Below are 21,952 nucleotides of genomic sequence, written 5' to 3' on the forward strand. Positions count from 1 at the left end.
CTAAAAAGTTAAAAACTAAGAATCAGATTACATTCTAAGGAACATGGGGAAGGAGGGAGAAAACTAATTTAAATTCTTACCTTTCCTCCAATTAAACACATATCTTTAACCATATGGGATTGCATCATTTCTGCCAACAGTTGATTATGGCTGGAAGTCCTTATGAAAGTCTCTGACCGAGGATGCTTTTTTAACAGCCCAGTCCCAGCTGGAACCTATAACGAAAAAAAATCAAAATGCTAAATAAGCTATACTGCGATAACTACGTGTGGACCGGGTTACGCCTCTCCAAAACTACCGTTTGCTGATAATTGTCATCCATCAAACCTAAATTTTTCGCTTAAAAAATGTTAAATCATATCATTTCTAATAGACAATTTCCTTCACACCTCCTTTGTCCGCTCTTCATGAAAAAGAAAAACGCAAAATGTGAACCAATTCCATTACAGCATTGGGGTCTGCAAAGAACTTGAGGCTGTTCATGCTAGAGACAAAATACAAAAATCACCAATATTTATTGCCCATCAGAGAAACATGGAAGAGAAAGAGCAATTTGTACTGTGAACATCTGAAGGAGCTACTTTGACCAGAACTTTGCAGAGTTTCAATCGTTCCCCACATTAAGGCACTTGCTCTGTTTCCACTTCGCGGTCTAGCCTGGGAATTGTTTCATCTGCCAACTCCTTATGCCCTCCTGTTACCGAAGAGACATTTGCAGACATATTTTCAGAAGGCATCACCTACATGACAAACAAAAGCAAAAATCTTCCCCTCAAAAAAGAGTTGAATCAGGTCCCTACAGACTCACCTTTTTCTGACAAATTCCCATTTCCTGCTGTTCCTCTTTTCACTTTGTCACGGTACAACTCTATGAGGATATTCCTCACCAATGTTAATATGATATCTCTCTGACTCCCGCTAATTCACCTTCTTTACAGACTCTATAGACTCTCCAAATTCAACATTAACTTCAAATTCTCAGATCAGCATCTGTTTCCTGAATAAGACCTTATTTCACCACCTAGCAGGTCATAAACTTCATTGGAAGAAACTCAAACTAATCATATTTGATGTGGTTACTTTTGTTCCATTTTCCCAACATCCTGTGTCGGAACATTACCAAGCACTCATTAGATTTTATTTGAAGTGTAGACAGACTATTGTTTTTATTAAAAGAAAAAGGGAAAGCAGCACCAAGAGCACCACAAGTACTCTCTGTTATTCTAATCCAATAAAAAATTATGATGTTTAGAGGCTTTGCTTTCATCCATTCTTTAGCATTTCTTTTAACACAAGAAACTTAAATGAATTACATGCAGGCAAGTATGAGTTTATCTAGAAATAAAATCTTGTGTATCCATAACCTAATATTCCAGTATCTATTGGACAAACACTTTTGTAATAAGTATCATGTATTACACTACCAAAAAATATTCAGTGCAAATGAGTTTTAGTATCAAGTGTAAGTGTCAAATTCTCAATGAGATGAAAACAAGTTAATGATATCTAAAAACATATATAGTTTGATGAATATATAAATTCATACCTGGAATGTCACTTCTTTTTCACCAATCTGGATAGTTACATCAGCCTTGAAGGGTTTGTTTCCAAGTACACTTTCTACTTTTGTAATCCTTCTGGGAAGCAAGTGGCTTTCTGAATCTTGAAGCTCAAAACGCTGTAGAATTAGGGTGGTGGGGAAAATTAATTATTAAATACAGCTTTCTGTTTTTTAAAACTGTTCATTCTGAAAACAGGGCCAGAAGCATATCCAAGATTAATTGCTTGTGAAATCCTAAATCCATTTACTTCAACTTTTACTTCACGTACCTATGTTCACAATGTCCTGTATATTTTACATTTAAAAACAAAGCAAAAAGATCGTATACCATCTACTTATTCTGACTGTAGTGACAGATGCGAAAATGTCATATGGTGACTTTGCCAAGTCTTAGCCTGACAGACTGAAAAAATAAGAGAAATGGATGATAGCCTTTAGCGTGTGTAATAATAGATTACCTATCTCTGCAGGTCATTATAACCAATTGCAGATTTCAACATCTGGCTACCAATAAAAATAACCATCAAACATTATGTTTACTTAGCTCTACAGCCTTATCATACAATGAAAATTGAGGACAACCTGTACAAATTAAGCCTTCAGCATGTTCTGGGTATATCAAGGACAAAAACCAGGACATTTGTCTTCCCAATCCTCTTTTGAGCATTATACTCTCTACTTTATGCTGTATATAGAAAGCATGAAAAACATTTAACAAATCCTGTAAAAAGTCTATTTTGTTGGAGAAGGGGAAGTCATATCAGGGGGGTTTATGCACAAAAAAGCCACTAACTGAAATTACTGAACTCATAGAGTCATTTTATTCAACAGAGTGAAAGCTGAGTAAACAAGAGAAAAAGGAGTATTATCCAACTCCTTAGAATTCTTAGAAAAAAAGATTTTTTTTAAACAGAAGTCACTAATATAAAATAATTCTTAAAAAGCAAGTAGTTTTATTACTACCAGGATTCACAGCACTGCCTATTAAAGTTTAGAAAGAAAACTGAGATGCATTCATACAAATACTTTGGCTCTTCATAATTTTGTAAATTCCCATTCTGGAGCAAGAGCGTACCAAAATTTTATGTTTAAACATGCATTTAAGATAAATGCGCTTTAGTAAATGGCTGCACCAAATTCTTATTGTAACAGCTGAGTCTACTTCAGATACCGTTAAACATTTAAACAACAGAGGACAGGAATGCCCACTGAGTAGTATCTCAAACTGATTCTAAGAAATGCTCCAACTATGATTCCGTGAAATGAACTATAGGTGTTCTCACTCTTATGTTCATTAGTAAATTGTAATATTCTTACTAAGTTAATGGCATTTTGGATAGGGCCAAAGCTGCTTATACACAAAACAGCAAACTGCTTGTACGCTAAAATGCCTTAATCAGATACCAATAAAAAAATAACTGTGAGCAAGCAAGATTATCTGCACCAGCAGGGTCTATATCAAAAAAGGAAGATCTGGAGACAGCAGAAGCAGACCTTGTACACAAAGGTTTTGGGAATCTAAAATTTCTAGGTGGTTTTGGGGTTTTTTTGGTGGGGTTTTTTTTTTTTTGGGGGGGTGGTGGTGGTGTGCTTTTTTTTCTTAAAATGTTGTTGAGGGTTCTGCAGCCAGCCTTTTAGACCCTAAATTAGGACAGTGAAAGAGGACTGTATCTCTGTGCAGATCCTTACTGAATTTATACAACTTGAATTCATCTAACTGAATTTGTACAATTTGAATTAATCACATGTAACCACAGAGATGCTGCTGAACTAGATAATGCAGTAATTAAACACGTTACCAAACTTATACCTGGACAGGAGCAGCAAACAAAACTGTTTGTGGCTTTCAGAGTAAGACAGGTCTCTTTGATGTAGTTCTTCATTTAGAATTATGATAGCTAGATATGGAATCAGAGTGTGGCATGAAATGGATGTACAACACATTAAACATACTTCTGCCTGAGCCAGAAGCAACTTGCTCTACACAAAGTCCAAGTTGATAGCTGCAAAGGAAAAAATATTTGTGGCTTGGAAGGACAACTATGGAGCACATTCAGTATCAGAAAGTTTGGGAGATACTTGGAGAGTCAGAAGTGGGCAGCCTCATTGCCTCAAACTCAAGAGGAAAGAAAAAAGAGAAGACTAGCCACCAAAAAGAAGGGAAGTGGTTTGGCAGTCCATAATCATCAGGCCACATTCTGCATGCCTAGAAACACACTAAGAAAAGGCAAACTCTAAAAATGAGAAAAAAGGAAGAGGAGGAATTCTGACCACTTGGAAGTATCTAATGATCAGTAATGTCGCAGCATGGAAACTGCAAAGAATACGCTGGTGATCCAGCTGGTCAAAGGAACAGAGAGCTTAAATGAGATGTCTTTGCAGATAACCACTATGCTGAACCTACAAGACAGCTAAGCTATCCAAAAGAGGCATCCAAAGGCAACTGATCTTTCTTGAAGATTCTCTGCAAGCGAAGGAAAGAGAATTTTTCAAGGAACAAGAGGACTGAAGTGTTTCACAAGACGAAAAATATGAACTGCAAGTGGGATAGATAGATGAAATCTGAAGGACAGATTCCACTACAATGGTATGTATTGGCACGAAGAGCATTCATTAATGCAAAACCTCAAAGACTATAAATTACTTTCGGGGGAATAAAAGAGAAACAAATCCTTCCTTAGACCAAAATTTGCAACAGAAATATCTTAGAAGTGAATAGAATTGTCTAGACGAGAAAGAAGATTCCAGTTTTCTGAACTATTAGGCCACCCTCTACGAGAGAGTGCCTATGTAGTCTGAAGATGCCCTACTGCAAGGCAGGGAAACAGTTTTCGAGGAGGAGGTCAGGTAAGATTAAAATGGGTGTCCAAATAATACAAAAATGAGTCGAAGGGAACAAACAAGCTTTTATTTGATATAAGATCAAGACAGTAAGCACAGAATTAATCAAGGCATGAAAAACAATGAACAAAAATTCTAGAAGGATCTTAGAGCAAAGTTAAGCACTTGGATAGTAGGCTAAAAGGGACTTCCTCATTTATTAAGACAAATCTAATCTATATGTTGTTTCTAAAATCTGATGGGAAGATTCTCTTGATTAGAAGGTAAAAAAACCCCAAACAGTGGGTGTTTCCAACATTGGGGAAAAAAGGCATGCAAAAGGCATGTGAGAATTAAAAAAGCAAACCCAAAATCTCTGATGAATCTGAAGTAAAATACTAAAAGCTTATGGAACAATGAAGAAATAAGTATAGAACAGTTGGAGTCTCTTATGAGCCACCAAACTCAGCCTAAATGAAGATGACCAGTTTTATAAATGCCTATCAGCAGTATACAGGAAAGAAAACTTCAGTGCTGTGGGAGACATCATATGTGCTTAAGTTTATTGTTTGGGAATGTTTAACTGGAGGCTGTTTTCCTTGAAAGCAGTGATTTCTCTATTTCTAAATCTTAAAGAAAAATCGTAGAGAAAAAGCTTAAATACATTTTTACTTAATTTTTGCAATTATATTTCAAATGTTCATCTGTCAGTCAAAATAATTTGTCATGACAACATTTCATGCAAGTACAGAATAATTTTAAAGGCCAGAATTCCAACCAAGTCATATTTTCCTTTGCAAGGTCTTCTAACTTTAAGATCTTCTTTAACAATCAGAATAGAAATTGATACAGTTTCCAAAATGCAGAAACTTCAAATAAGGGTACACAAAGGCACATAATTCTCAGGTTTACTTTGGTCCTTCTGTCCTGTCTGTTGCAAGCTAATGAACTAATGAATGCTGCAAACTGTAGCACTTATACAAATGTTCTGTACAATAAGCAACTCTCAAGACCACTGCTGATGCTTGATTAGTGTGCAACCCATAAACACTTTTTTCAATGCTAACTGGTTTGACACAAGGACCCACATTTGTATCAAATGAAAAAGTTGGTTGATAGACAGAGTTAAGCCTAAGACAGGTTTTAACTCCAGCTAGATCCACTCAACTAGAGATTTGCATTTCAAAGCATCTTTACACACCCAAGACTAACACCTTAACGAACGACTTTCACTCACAGGGAAGGTATAAGTCAATATTTCACATTAATTTATTGTCAAGAATAAGAATTACAACGAATACCTAGGTCTTGGTCTAGTCTCAGTGAGCAAGGAGGCACATAAGGAAAAGATTTACCCAAGTTGAAGATAACGTTTGGGAAGACAGCGCCTGGAGAATTTGGTTTTATTTTCTTTAAATGTTAGCTGATGTTAAGAAGTGATTCCATTCACACAAACTAACGCATCAAATGCAATACATTTCAAGTACTTATTTTTTCAACTCTCGATACGTCCCAGTTAAGGTTAGTACTTCCTAACTGTATTCTGTTACGCAGGGAGAAGTATTCAGTGCCAAATATTAGCTGAACACTCTTTGGAAGTCTGTAGGAAGGTAAAGTAAGAAATCACCTTGCTTCTGCCAGACTCCTCTCCCTCACATTTCTTATGGAATGGAAAAAAACCATTTCTTATCCATATTTAATACAGCTCTAGCACTGCTATTACTAAAATATCATTATAAACATAAGTCCCTCTGTACAACTAGTTATTTTCTGTATTTCTTAAGGTTCATTGCTTAACAAGATTTGTTGTGTGCAAATAGAATAAAATTCCAAATAAGATTATATGTAGTTATTGACATAACAGTACAAGTTCGTATAAGTAGTGATGAGGAAGAGTATTAAAAAAAAAAAGGAAAATTAACACAGAAAAGTGTAAATGATAAGGAGGTATTTAAAAGCAGACAATCATTGAGAAAGAAGATTTTACTAGTCAAATCAACCTGTCTTACATAGGAAGCAAAAGCATGCACAACACATAAAATTAAATAAAAGAAATGGAAAATGGAGGAAGCTGATGGTACTGAACATAGAAGACATTCACCGTCTGTAACTGATAGGGGAAACAAAATGACATAAAGGATTTAAAATAAAGGCATATTAAGAACAGAAGTGACTGTTACTGCTATGCTAACAGACAGAAGTCTATTTCCACCCAGACCATGGTTCTTACAGGCAACTTCAATCACCGTGACATGTGGTGGAAGGACAACACAGCATGACACAACCAGTCTAGATTTCTGAGGCTGCCTGGAATAATGTCTCAACACAGGCGCTGCACGGGCTACGCATGGGTGGTGCACAGATGCCTCCTGCTATTCACAACTAAGGAGCTATTGGCTGTGGATGTGGCAATCAACAGCAGCCTTGGCTGTAGCAACCATGAAATAATGGAGTTCAAAATCCGCAGGGGGAGCAATGAAGACAAGTAACAGACTACAGGTCCTGGATTTCAGGCCAGATTGGCTTATTCAGAGAAGTGGTAGGTAGGACCCCACAGGAGGCAGCTTTGAAGGTTCATGAAAGCTAGGAGGTCATTCAAGACAACCTCCTTCAAACGCAAGGACTGTCCATCCCAAAACTCGGGAAAACAAGCAGGAGACCAGCCTGGTTAAACAGGACTGAGCTCCAACACAAAAAGGCAGTATATGGGAGGTGTCAGGAGGGATGGGCTACAAACACTTCCCTGACATGTAGGCTTGGTTTTATGAAAAACAAAAATTCACTAGCTACGAAGTTGGTTATTTCTAAATAGGCACATACCAATAACTTCTGATTTTCAGGACTGAAAGAGCTGGGTAAGATGCTCAAAGCTGTGAATGCTAATTTTCAACAACATACGTAATTCCTACAACATACTCGAAAATGAAAGAAAGCCGGCACTGTGCTAAAGTTTTAAAAGGATAAATGGAATCACCCAGCATAATTATAGGCTTTCTAAGCTATTATTAAACATGGACAAAACAACAAAACAGATCTGACCAACAACAAGCAACAAAAGGCTAAGACAGACCAAAACCAGAGACTAACATAATCTATAATCATGCTGTACTGAATTTATTTTGTGCATGTGATCCCTATTGTCATTTTAGTACTTCCTCTTAATGCCAGAACTATTTTTTAAGCATTTGACTACCTTAACAATATATGTAGCCGCTTTCAAGTTAATTAACCACTTATATAATGAGGGGTTTTCCATAGTCTTGAACTGAGGTCTGAATATTCTACAGAACACAGAGGTTTTACCTTTCACTATAATGAAATCTACTAGCTTATGAAGGTTTTTTTTTTAAATACTGTTTTAGCATCAGCAATAATGTAGCCATTTAGTTTACTTAAGATTTATTTTTTTTACAGAAGTAGTGAAGTAACATTAGTCAGGAGAACTACTGTCATAATCCATCGCTCCCTGAATTATAATACCATGTGCAATACTTACTTTTAACGCATCTTTGACTGCAGTCCTGCCTTCCTTTCCAAGAAAAGCATTATAGGGGTAAAGCCGGTCAATAACATGCTGGACTGACATCATAGGAAAGGAATCCTAATTCAAAGAAAAAAATACAAATTAAAAAAAGCAATTGGCTCCTTCTATCATCAGCCATTAACCCGAAAATCCTATATAGCGCTGAACTTAAAAATAAAACTGTAAGGGCAATATACAAATGACCACTACACACAGTATTTGATCAAATGTCAAAACAGGCATTTCTCAGGTGCAATTCATTATAATATAAATGTCTAAAGTCGATTAGAAGAACTATATCCTAAAAATTACTTTCTTTCCTGTGCATAAATGGAAGCCACAGCAACTGGCTCAGATACCTAAAGACATTTTAGGTTAGCAGAGACAAATCCCACCACAGGTAACTGCGTTTCATAGTACTACTAGAAAAGAATCAATATGACAAGAAATCTATATTACAACAATGATCTACTCATTCACAGCAATTTCTAGCATTTAATTTTGATTCTATTACATTGCACAGATTCTACTTAACAAATCAATTCCTAGAAATTTCTGGACAGTTTGATCAAAACTGTTTTGTTTTGAAATGAGTTACTAAGTATGCTTGCACTTTCTACACAAAATTGAAAACAACTTTTTTTTTTAATTATCTCCTTGTTAGCTGTAAGTATTAACTCTTTTGTCGGTTGCTGCCTAAACTATACAAAGATTCAATTATTTTGCTGCAGTAATAGAGAAAGAAATGGAAGTGCATTTATGAATACTCAAGAAACATATGCATAAAGCCTTTCATGGTGGAAAAAAGTGTTTCAAAAACCCTAAAGTAATGCTTGATTGTTTGTTTCAAAAGACTTGCAAATTTTTAAGGACCACTTGTGTGTAACACTAGTGAAAAAACAGTCAGTGGACTGGCACTGCTTTTTTTAAGCTTTCATCAAAGTAAGTTAAAAGTAAATAATATAATTCAAATAAATCAACTGATTTTCAGTTATACACTTGGATTTACATAGGCACCCAACTGAATGAAGAGTTGTTTAGAAATGAAATCAGGAGATGCATATTTTATGAAATGCATAATTCAATTCATACTTATAATCAGTAATACTATTTATAATGTTCCATATTAAAAAAAGATCAGTAAAAATAAACCATTTAAGGCACTGTAGTAAATGTACTGCTTAAAGGATCAGGGAGCCCTTTATTGCATTTTAAAAGCCCTCTGTCGATATATAAAGACATAACATATAATTTGTCCACATTATCTCAAATTAATAATAATTACAATGGTGTGTATGAAATTAACCTCTTCAGAACAGCACCCTATAAAAAAACCTCTCCCTTTCAGCAGGCAGGAGTTTTCAACCTAAGACATACATTCTGGGACTGTGTGAATCCATGATAGAAGATAAGCAGTTAGTCATTACAATGCATTCCCTCCACACTTTTAAACGGTTAAATCAAGCAAGCTAGAAGTAGCGGATGGCAGTGACCCAGCATGCGAAGGAAAAATGCTGTAGCTAGAATCACTGAGAACAGTCAGCTTAGAAAACCAAGTGCTTAAAACTAATTGTAAAAGAAACAGTTCCTGTCTACCTAAAAAAGACACTGTCATACAGTGATAACACTTCACATTCTTTAATGTAAAATAAAACGCTTCCTTCATTCCATAGTTTAGATAATAGCTTAGGGCTCATTTTCTTCCCATTACTCTGAAAGCCATCTGGCATTCATTTAAAAATAATTTTTCACTACAGGGCTCAAAGAATAAAAAGGTGCAATTTATTTTAAAATCCAACATGTACTTCTTTCCTAAAACCCTCCAAATACCGTTTCATTTCTCTGAACTTGAATTTTAATCACTTCTTAACATCTGAGGTAGTATCACTTAATTCAGAAAAAAATTATGCCTGTAAGCATCCAGCACAACTGAGGGGACTGAGCACCACACTAACGCAAGTAATTGGTATGTTTTAATATATATAATCCAATAAAATATGTAGAAGTAAGCTGCCACTGAGCAGGACCACAGGCAAAATGATTGCACAGAAGACACAACAGAGAATTATCCTGAGAGTCCTTTCTACAGACACCTGCACCTTGGAGAGAGGGTTTGAGAAGCTGTCCTGGTATTTTACCCTCCTGGGTTGACCATACCTTCCCGCAAAAGGGTACCAACCCCCCTCTCTCTTTATACAGATCTCACTTCCCTGACTTCCTTCAGGAGGCACCTTCTGGTTTTACTTTGACTTTTTACCATGTAATTATAAAGCCCAAGGGACAAAAGCCTGTCAGGGAAAGCAGAAAGACTGCCACAGCTTTAGCCCTGACCCCCCTGATCTGCCACTGTGAACTCAGCAAGTGTACAGGTACTGTATTTCCCTATGGACTGTAGCTGTCAGAAAGTATTGCATCTTCAAGTGTGCACAACCTGCATCCTCAGGTAACCCTCTGTCACTATGTTTATTTAAATCCACCGGCCAACCCAAAGACCTAATATAGGCATCAACTCATACAACTTAACTGCCTCCTATACCCACTCCTATATTTGAATAGTTGTTCTGGGTCCTTTTAGGTGTCAATGGAGAGTAATACGTGTCTTTGTAATGCAATCAACCTGATTTACATGCATACCATTAAATCAGAAGCATTTTTAGGTTGTGATTTTTATTTCTCTTGACTGTACCTCAGTGTCATCAGGTAAACTGTAGATGCCCCTGAAGTCAGGTAAAATGATTTCACAGAATAAAAAACATTATTTTGAGCACTAAGAGACATCTAATCACATCACAAATCACGTGTCATGCCATACTTTGTCCTTCAGTATTATGCTGTAGACTTGGTTAAAGTATTTATCCAGAGATAGCTGACTGGGGCTTTTCTCCCTCAAACCACCCTTAGTTTTTTTGGGTTTATTTTTTAAATGTTCATGTTAATCTTCTTCTAACAACACGAATAATCCAGATCTAATTTTGAGAAATTTTAAGCCCATACAGTTTCACAGCACATGTGTATGCACATACCAAAATCTGAACTGCAGCCGATAAGCTGTCTAAAGGAAAATCTGGAAGTCCCAATGTAGAAGATTCTTGAGAGCAGAGAGTTGTAGCAAAAGACAGGAGCTGAGAAATTCTGCATAGGAAAAAGGAATTACAGATTTTTATACATGGTATCTATATTTAAAATACTAAAGCCTGAAAAGTTAAATACAGTATAAGATGCTGAAACTATTTCTGAGCACAAATAAGTAAGGTGTGATTAAATTTCTAAAGCATTAAGGATTCATTATATGAAGGCTGCATACAAAAAGCTGTGTGAGCATACACCCACACACATTAAAAAACTTCTTCGGTTCTGGCCTTACGCAGTGATAGAAAACACAAAAATAGCAAGGAATCCTGAAAGGACATCGCTTTTCTTCATTCATTCAGTTTTTTGGGTTTTTTTAATTATGAAAAATTACCTCTCTGTGGAAATGTTTGATCCAATTGAATATAATAGCTGAAGATGGTCCTGAAAATAGAACATAAAATCATAGAGTAAATTAATTTTGGGATCATACTGTGGGTCACAGCTCATGATGTACGAGGCATTTTTTATTCTTCCCTCTAATTTAGACATGAGGAGTCTACTCGCTTCTTGACACAGAATTAATTTTATTTAAAAAAAAAAAAAAGAAAGATTATAAAATCTTTCTTTTAGGGTTATATGTTTTATGGAAGTTATTTTTCTGCTGCAGCATTCCTTGGCAACTCTAAGCCTGCTTTTCAGGAATTTATTAGGCCCCAGTATGAAAAATACCCTTTAAGATAAGTTTATTACTCAAGGATTTTTTTCAGAGGTTTTTTTTATTTTTTACTCAGTACAGATTTTTTTTTACTCAGTACAGATAATCCAACTCTTCTCCTAGGACACTTACCTTAAAGGGCAGATGATAAATGTCTCTAGCTTGAAATCGAGAGCGAAGGGGCGGATCCAAAGGGTTACCAGAGTATTTAGGTACTGGCAGGCCCAATGCTATCACTCGAAAATCTTCACTAACCCGAACAATCTTCCATGAATCTAACTCTGATTTTGTATGATCCTAAATTAATTAAAATAAAGCAACAAGAAGAAAAAAAAATATTACATCATTAAAAACTTATGATGACTAAGCTGCAGATTGACTAACAGTCCTGGTCCTTCAGCCTAAACGTGGTAACGTTCTCATCTTTCATGCTAGAAAGCACTAAACTAGTCCAATTTGTGGATGGTAAGAACAAGTTTTTCCAAAATGAACAGAGATAGAATGCTTGATCAGGTGCAGCTTTCAGACCTGCAACAATTTGACCAAAGACCCCACAGATGGTTAAAGTTGAAAAGGTATCATTACAACATTGTTTTCACAAAGAGTAGAAAATAAACAGACCACAAAATTTATTTTATTCTAAAACATTAGAAGTGGGTTACCATGAGCAAGTTTTTTTCTTCTTTTTTCTCCCTCTTATAACTGTAAAGGAGACTAAAATCTGCATTTTAAAAGTTTCATTTACAAATTATGCTTTATTATAAGCAATACTACAGAACTAGACTCCTTCATGAGGACATTAAATGTTGCATTTCAGCTGTTGTCATGCAAAAGATTCATTGCATACAAAAAATGCACTCTCTAGTCTTCCCACATCACAGTTAAGTCTTCCATGAAACCATACATGAGTACATTTCCTGCAGACCTAGATGTACAGTAATTATTCACACAGGAGAAGAGAAAATGAACATTAGCTTTCATAATACAATATTCCCCAAACAACAAAACAACAATATTAGATTTAGTATTGTAGCAAGAGATTTATTTAATTCATATACTATTAGCAGTGTGCCTGAGGCACTCATTCTGAAACATTTTATCATTAGAAAAGCATTAAAAAGGAAAAAAGAAAAGAGGAAGATGCTTTGCATAATTGCAACCAAATCCTGTCTAAGTTGGAATTCTCATTTTCAGTCTTTAAATACAATTACATTTTTAAAGCTTACTTTTAAAATATAATAACGCTGCTTCGAAAAACTGCATCTACTAATTAAATATCCTTAAAATGTCTTTGGAAAAGGCATGGATCAAAAGAATTGTAACCACAGATGAGAGGCATAAGAAATAATTATATATTTTCAGAAATCCACTACAGTACTTCAGCATAGCTGGCAACTTCATCCAAATCAGGATCAATGACAGAAGGCTTATTACAAATTTCCCTCCTGTGCCACATGGATCTGAATTATATACCTAACCACAGTTAGGTATGACAGACAGAAACATGAGCGAGCAGGGGTCAGACTGTTACGGGAGACTGACAGGTATGTGATCGGAAACTACAGTACATGAAAGTAAGATGCAGAGTACTACTGGAAACTGTCTGATGAAATTTATTGAGGTCCCCAAAAGTCCAAAAAGTAACCACTCAAATTTAACCAGCAGGACTCAAAGCCTGAAAAAAAGGAAAATGGCTAAAGTAGCACCAGCAGCAGACGCTAAAATCCCATTTCCTATCAAAATTCTCTAACATTTCCTATAATTTAGATTGGCTGTTTATATATACTTTTGTAAATTAAAGGCAAGACAGCACTGATGAATATAGTGTCATTCATCTTGACCTCATTTTTTTGGTATCCTAACATATTAAAAGCTTAGCAACAAGGCTATTGCAATGTTGAAGCATTATCTGAACTTCATGGTAACAATTTCAACTTAAATCTCTTTTCACAAGTATATTTTGGTTACTCTCACATAGTGGTTTTCACATTTTAGAAACATACAGGCTTCATACAAGATTAACATGGACTACTCTTTTTCATGTGGACAGACAAGATACAGATTAAAATTTTTTTTGTTGTTGCGAGCAGTAGTTTGACTTCTCACATAGTTTTCACCCTGCCTATTTTATCCCACAGAACATCCCAGAAAAAAAACCTTGTTGAGATTTCCCCCATTTGGCTCGCACATACTCTCCCCTTCATAATGGTATTTCAGCACTATCAAGGAAAACAAAAATGGAAAATCCAAACAGCATTTTCATACCTGCAGAAGTTTGTCATAACGCTCTGCAGACATGAGAAAACGACCATCTTCAAGCTGCATTTCCCTATTCTCCAGCAAATTGTTTAACACTGGCAGGACGTTCCGCTCAGCCTTCTCCAAACCTTCCAGCACGAGGATTCTGCCTTCGGTAGCCGCACGAACTGCACACTTTTCAAAATTAAAAAAACAATTATTACAATAGAAATAAACATTAAATATCTCATGAAATCCTGCTGAAAAAGAACCCCCAGATGCTTCCCAAACCAGTATTCATTTCTGTAAGAATCAGTAAGATTCACATCAGTAGTGATGAAGAAGAGTGACAGCTGATTGCCTTAACAGTGCTAAACATTCATGAGTTGGACTTTTCTCTCCTAACTATTACAGGGATTGACAAAAATAAGTTCCAGTAGTTTGTACCAATAGAATAAAATGTAAAACCTTGCAGACATTTTAGTGTATACCCAGTATATATTAATATGTGGCACCTTTTCTTTTTGATGTTGCATAATATTTTGTGGTTTTCAGGTATTTTAACACCATCTATTGATCAACAGCTATTTATACAGTAAACGTACAATCAAGGTGGTTTTACATGTTTACAATTATATTAAAATATTTAGAAAAACATCAGGTATTCCTCTGGATTGCTCCATTTATGCACCAGTGTAATTTATCCTCAGTACGTTGCTTTAGTCTGACTAGAACATAACTCTATTGAAACCAAACATGGATGATAAAAACAAAATAGTGCTATAAATAATCAGAAGTTAAAAAAAAAATATAAAATTAAGAAGATTTAGAATTACATTCCCTGACTGAACATGGTCTTCTACTAAACCAGAATAGAAATGTAGCCATTAACTTGATAATCCTTTGGAGCCTTTGGGATAGAAAGTTATTTCTTTTCTGTATTTCACTTTATTAGTTGTTTATATGTAGCTGTTTAAGTGCATAATGTGGAGCCAAAATATAAAACTACACTCTGGTGCTGGTAATTTTGTGCAAGTTTCTTGCAGTCAATGACATTCACTCAGGTAAATTAACTACACTTCATATCTAATATTCACAATTACTGTCCAGTAAAAGACTGAAATTCAATGCATTCTTGTCTACTTCCAATTTGCAGAAGTTTAATCAGGTAATAATGGGGCAGGTTTAGGCACAGGCAACATTTAGAGGCACCGAAGAGTCTTCCTTTGCATTCCCATTACATTTTAACACAATTTTAGACAGAAGCACAGTTGCAAAGGGAGATCAAATGAAATCTCTTCCCAGCATGTCTCCTATAAACTCCTACAGAAGAACCTGTCATATGATGCTAGATGGAAATCTCTGATGAATACAATAGATGCCAAAAACTGGGACAGAGAGAAAGAAGGAAGATATGAGAAAGAATAATGAAGAGGTACCAGAATGCAAAAATAACAAGAACAAAAATAAGAATTACATATGAAAGCAGATGTATAAACGACAAAAGCATAAGCATAAACTAGAAAAAGGACAGTTCAGCACAAGAAATTAACTGCTACATGGTACAAACGATACAACAGAATCAGAGATCCATTTGAGAAGATAAAGAAGACACTAAGTGATAAGACTAACTAATTTAGATGCTTCTTATGTACAGTGTAGAAGCATAACTAACTACTGGCAAATTAGCCATAACGTAAGCTTTTCACATCATTATTAAGATGGAAAGAATTCCTGCATCTATCTGAATTCAAGCAAACATTACTGAAAAAAGGCCCTCACAAATCCTGGTACACATCTCCAGATGAAGTTCCCTTCTCTGAAAGTCATTCTATATAACATTTTAATATCTAGCCTCATAATCAGTATCAGAGGAACCTGGAATAATCCCATTAAACAAGTAATAGTCCTCAGATTATTCCTCTTCCACTGAATCACCAATTCTTTCCAAAAGCAATCAGTATGGGAATTGATTTTTTTTTTTTTGTTAATTCAGGACATCATACTCTACTAACAGGCAATATAAAAGTCCTCTCTCATCATCCCATAAAATTTGTACAAAGGACAAATTTTGTACTAACATTCTTCTCTAGGAAGGTCACTGGTCAAGTCAAAAATCTGCTCCAACCTGCTTGAATAGAAAACCTGAGACTCCAGCAGCCAGTCCAATACCTGGCATGAACGAAATGCTATTTTGTCTAAACGCAGTTTGGAGATACAGCCAGAATATGCTTTAAGAAACAATTTATTTGCCAAGTTGGTTGGATTCTGCATATTATAAGTCTACGAAGACTTCATGATGGAGTTTTACTAGCCAGAGGAAAATACACATTCTGTTCATATGGTTTCAAAATATTTTGAGTATCCATAGAATCTTGTTGACTCATGTTGAGACATGCACACTATGGACAAAGGCTTGCTGAAACAACAGGCTTCCAGTATCAACATAAATCTCTCTCCTGAACTTGTACAACATGAAGGCAACCTGCTGTAGGGGTAGACAGCGAATATCAGGAAATCTATAACAATCATTAACTTCAAGAAAGAGATGCTCTCCATTAGCAGTGCAATCTTGAGAAGCAGCCTACTACACATTGTTGCCTGCTGATCATCAGCTTACAGGATCAAAATCTAAAAAGTACACAGTTTCTGGAGCTTGGAAACTATTTGAAGTTTTTATTCAAAATTCTATTGCTCAGTACAATGATATTTCAAAAGATATGCTACAGATGGTCTTTGCCTACCTATATGTACCTTTTATAATCAGCTTTGGGAACGGCTGAATGCACAACCATGGTTTTTCACTTCTTAATCAAAGACACCCCATAACAACAATAACACCACCACCACCTGGGTGCTAATTTACTCTGACTGGCTTTCTTTCAAATTGTGCTCCTCATATATCTTCACAGCATATCTGAAATATTGGAAATTGTTATCCAAAATACAATGAAATAAATGCACAATTCATCTACATCTAAAGTTCTTGTGTTAAATAGCATAAAGTCTGCACTTAAGACCAAAACAGCTGCGTATCTCTAGCTGAACTATGATATTTCTGCATTCTGGTTGGTAATGAGTAATAAGTTTCTTCAATAAGCTAGGCATACTACAAGACATCCTCTGAATCATTATTTCAGTTTTATCTGTGTATTGATGGACTGGTATGGAAACTAGAATGCATAAAAAAAAATCAGAGGAAGGAAAGTAAGTTTGCAATCTGTCACTGAAAATCATTTTTTTAAAATGCTTCCAAGAAACAAATCTTCATAATTCTATAATGAAAACCCAGAAATAGCTGTGCTGCCTCCCTCTCTCACGAGCCTCGTTTGTTCTAACTGTTTAACATAAAACACAATCTGACAGGGGGGGCTTACATTGTGCAATCTTGATGACAAACCTGAGATTAAAAGTATTAATTCTTGTTAAAAGGCCAAGAGGGATTTGTTAAATGTTTACTTTCAGATTTATTGTAACTGCAGCATGGGACTATTTCGCTCACCAGAGGAGGACGGACGCTGCTGCCTCCCGCCCGTGCTCCTAGGGCTCTGGAAGGATGGTAACCTGGATAGCTGCTCCAGGGAATACCTGCAGCTACTGCAGCCCAGGAGCAGAAACCCTTCACGCAGTGCCGCTCTCATAGTAATGGCTTTATGCAACAAATACGCAACACAGATTGATTACCCTGGTTTCACACTGCACCTACAAAAACATATTTTTATCTTTAAAGGCAAAAACACCTTAAGGACAAAACAACCCTAAGCGGACTTGCATTGTCTTTCCCATAGTTGAACTGCGGTGAGCTCCTCCACTTGAGCAGTGCAAAATATGACAACTGCAGAAAGCTGAAACCCCAATTTTTACATAAATCACGGTGTGTAACCACGTGGATGAAGTTATACAGTGCCAGAAAGGGAAGAAGGACAGAAAAAAAAGCTCACCGCAATGCACATACTCAAATGCACAAACACTACAGAAAGGAGGACATTTTTATAAAGCTAACCAAAATAGTTTGTAAAGGCACAAGAAATTTTAACAGTATAGTTTAAAATACCAGAACTGAAACAGTAGTTCTGTTTACTCAGGAAAATGCATATTGTAAAACAGAAAACTCTGTTTGCCCTGAAATCCGTGAGGAAGGTTCTCAGGGAACTCTAAAGGGCTTTAATTTTTCAGACCTGGGCATCATTCTGAATATGATGTACAGGCTACATTTCAGAACTGCGTTAAAAAACCACTGCTAGAAATTGCTCAACTGTAGCCAGTAAATAAGTGCCTTTTTTTAAGGAGCTACCTCAAGATAAGTTTGTTTTTAGAAGATGACTTGCTCCTGGCCTGAAAACTGGATCCCTGTAATGACAACTCAAGCACAGCAACGAAAACTACAATGTGGGAAAACAACAGAACAAGTAGCTCAGTGAACACAAGAACTAATGAGGCAAGGTTTCCCTACATCTGCCGCCTACATTTCAGATGTCTCTTCCAACCTAGTATCTTGTTCCCACCACCCGCACAATATCCCACACAAACTCAACCACCCAAGTCTTTCCATTCACTCCTGTATCTCATAAACATCCCAACAACATGTCCAGATGTCTCTTATGGTGAAGAGAGATCCTTAACGACCATCTGGTAAAGACAACACAAAACTTTGGCTGGTTTTGAGCTAACACGATGCTGACTGGCTGCAGCAGGCTAACAGAACTTGAACTATTAAATCCATGGTGCAGCCCGTCTTCCAGGGATGGGAGGTGGACATTAATTTGAGTCCCTGTAACCTATCAAGCTACCAAATATCACAAAACTCAGAGGAAATTGGTATCTTCTAAATTTCTTTCCATAAGTTAAGTACAATTAATCAAATTTTTCAAATTTAAGTCACTAAAACTAACCAAGAAGTAAAAGATACTAGGAAAAGAAATGACAGAGATGCAGAATGGAGTACGCTATGAGCTTTTACTCCTCATTTTACCGGGGAAGGAAGAGGACATTGACCAAGACTTGTAATTTACTGTAAGTGCCTCAGGTTATTCTTTTAAGAAGATGCAACAGAACTAATAAGATCATCAAGGTTTTTTATAATACTTATATGGAAATAGCAAATTATCTAGAAATTTAGAGACAGTCTAAAGATAGATGTACAAACAGATGTTGAGGGCAGTGAAGCTTATAAGGTTTGGGGGAATCTACTTTGCTAGATTTTAAAAATATCTGTAGAGTAAACAGCATGTCTAATGGTATGCCTCTACCAAAAAATATCTTTCAATATATTTGTTCAGTTTTCAGGCCTCTTAATTCCTTAGTTATTGTTTTCTCTCATGAGTTGAGCAAACAGGAAAGCTATTGAGCAACGCTGAAACAGATGACTATTTAATGGACTGAAGTAATAACATACTTCCTCCAAAATAAAAGTATTGTCAAAAATTAAGTAGTAAGATAAAGGGCTATTAAAAGCCATGTTCAACCAGTTTCAAAGCAACGATGACAATTTTTTATAAAAAAACTTACTGTTATTTTTTTCCTTAAATATTTGTATAATCTTGTGTTAGTTGTTTAAAATAACACGTATTTAATAAAAAAAAGTTTTGAATGTATAATGCCATTCAAAGATGAGATTACAAACAGACCTACTATTCATCCAAAATATGTGTTCTACTTTTTGTTACAAAATTTTTCACTTGGTAGATGATGATAAACTAAAGTTTTGCATTTTACAATTTAGGCCACAAATATACCGAGTTACATATATTCCAAATGTGATGTTCAGGTTTTATTAAAATCAATATAATAGTAACTACTGTGCTTAGTCAAATGAAAAAGTAACTTAAGAACTAAATAACTCAGCCTTTTTCTCCCTCTGTAACGGAGGGGGGAGGCTGTATCACTATTCAGCCTACCTCCCTGCTGAGTAAATCAAGTGTTTTCTGGGTGGGTTTTATAGCTAATTTTCCCCTGTGAGGTTAGGAAAATTACAGGGCAAGTTGCATTTAATACTGTTATTCACTCCTTTTTTATTTAAAAAAAAAAAAAAAAAAAGATTACAGAGAAATCGCAGTATACCAGAGCACCGTCAGCCAGGCTAGTCAGTATCCAAAGAGAGACTCCAGCTGCCCGCAGTAGTTAACGTTTCGGTGAGGAAAAACGGCGTGAACTGGTGAGCACCTAATTCATGATGCAACATCATGGCACAGAAAGAAAGAAAAGCAACTAAAAAAGAAATAACCTGAATTTATTGGAGGTTTGAATCAGAAAACTACGCTAGAAAAGTTTACCCTAGGAAGTGAATCGACATATGATAAGATCATAAATATGTTAATGTAGCAAGAACTGGAACAGTCTTTCATTTCACAGTCATTGATTTTAGCTTCCCCAGTCATTGATTTCAGCTTCCTCCACATGATTTTTTTTCCTTTTTTGAACTACCACGCATCAAATGATCTGTTCTATTTCCATCACCCCTTCCCCTAACACAACAGTCAAGCTGTTTTTGCAACAGTGCCTGCAAACTGTATTTACAAGAGGTTATGTCCCCACCTAGGCAGGGTCTGGCCATTTTAGCCGCGTTACAGCAGGTATATTAGTACAACAGTACATTCACATCAAGTATGTGAAACATTGTGCACCCTGAGCGGAAAGCAGGCCCAGGAGCAAGCAATCTGAGTTTCTGAACAGATTTACCAGTGCAAATACCTACAAAGAAACCTAGGAGGTTTTATCTTCATTCTACAAAACTCTTGTCTTCTGGACAAGAATAAGGGAGATGGGTTATTTAATTTTTCTTCCTGATGAGTAGCAGAATAAAAAGGAAATTAAGTACTTTACAGATATCTAAAAATGATTAAGTTACTTATCACTTGTAAATCACTTTGATTCAGAGCACCATCCATGAAGTCCACATTGCCTATGAATGTTAGGACCCCACATGTTACAAAGCATTGCCCCTTCCCGCATTGTAGGAAATACCAGCTGAAAAGAAAGTGGAATATGTATTTAACAGTCACAAATATAAGAAAAAAGAACCCCGCACCTTTGATTTTAATCTATAAGGAATTATAAATACACAGTCCTAATATTCCTCACATTACATCACAGACATTCATCTAGATGCTCTCTACATCAAAACAAGATACCAGAGCCTGAACTGCTAACCTAACAAATCCAGCTAAATGCTGATACTTTTAGAAACATAAAAGAAGTATTGCAAATGATTAAAACAAAATCACTTCTACAAGTTAAGAGGCTACTATATAGGGGTCCTTATCATGCATTTTCTTTTTAGATACAAGATATACTACGTCAACGTCAATAAAGATTAACTTCATCCAAATACTGTTGGCTTCTACCTAATATTTCCCTCCTTCTGTGCAATGTTGGACAGAACAAGAAAATTAATAGTAACATTCATACTTCTGGAGTTCTTCATTGCTTGCCTCTTCTTTCTACAGACTTTGCTATCTAGCTCCCTGTATTAGATAGACAGATATTGCAGTGACAGTCAGTCAACTAAGTTATACTTTCTGACAATGCCTTTGCTGTGGCTAACTTACCAGCTCATCAAAAATCCACTGTCACCTCCAAGGTAGTAAGTTAAGAAGTCACAGAATTACACAATTTGCACACACTGGTTAAATTTGTTTTAAAAGCTGAAATATTCTTACCTATCTCTTTGCTAGGGTATAGAAAGAATTTTTTTGATATGTATACACAAACATATATACATATATATCCATGCACACTCTCAAATATGATGATAATTTCATTCCGTTAATCTCATGTCTTTTATAATTCTCTTTCTAATCTTTTTTGATTAAAAGAAACCAAACTCAAGTCTGTGTAGTGCTACTCCAGGGGATTTCATGTCACGTTCATTTTACAGACAGGATAGTTTAAGCTGTCATTCTTGTCACTCTGGATGTTTAATTGATTACTACATGTAGTCTTTCAAGCCATGGCAGATCATTTTTCTGGTATCTTGACAATCAATTTTACATTTTATCATTGTATAACTTATGATGCTGGTGCA

At 35.8% G+C, this 21,952-nt stretch overlaps 1 protein-coding gene across 5 annotated transcripts in view; it reads right to left on the reverse strand.

The window, feature by feature from the left end:
- VWA8 (von Willebrand factor A domain containing 8) overlaps nt 1-21,952 on the reverse strand; it is a 195,783-nt gene that overhangs the window by 146,901 nt on the left and 26,930 nt on the right. For all 5 annotated transcript variants that reach the window (XM_075488851.1, XM_075488840.1, XM_075488830.1 and 2 more), the window contains exons 5-11: nt 13,957-14,124; nt 11,824-11,988; nt 11,368-11,417; nt 10,928-11,036; nt 7,878-7,982; nt 1,547-1,678; nt 81-215 (exon numbers count right to left, since the gene is read on the reverse strand). In XM_075488851.1, the coding sequence (XP_075344966.1) occupies nt 81-215; nt 1,547-1,678; nt 7,878-7,982; nt 10,928-11,036; nt 11,368-11,417; nt 11,824-11,988; nt 13,957-14,124 (864 nt within the window). The remainder of the gene's footprint in view (nt 1-80; nt 216-1,546; nt 1,679-7,877; nt 7,983-10,927; nt 11,037-11,367; nt 11,418-11,823; nt 11,989-13,956; nt 14,125-21,952) is intronic.

Source organism: Mycteria americana, chromosome 1 (assembly GCF_035582795.1).
Source record: "Mycteria americana isolate JAX WOST 10 ecotype Jacksonville Zoo and Gardens chromosome 1, USCA_MyAme_1.0, whole genome shotgun sequence".
In the NCBI taxonomy this organism is placed as follows: Eukaryota; Metazoa; Chordata; class Aves; order Ciconiiformes; family Ciconiidae; genus Mycteria; species Mycteria americana.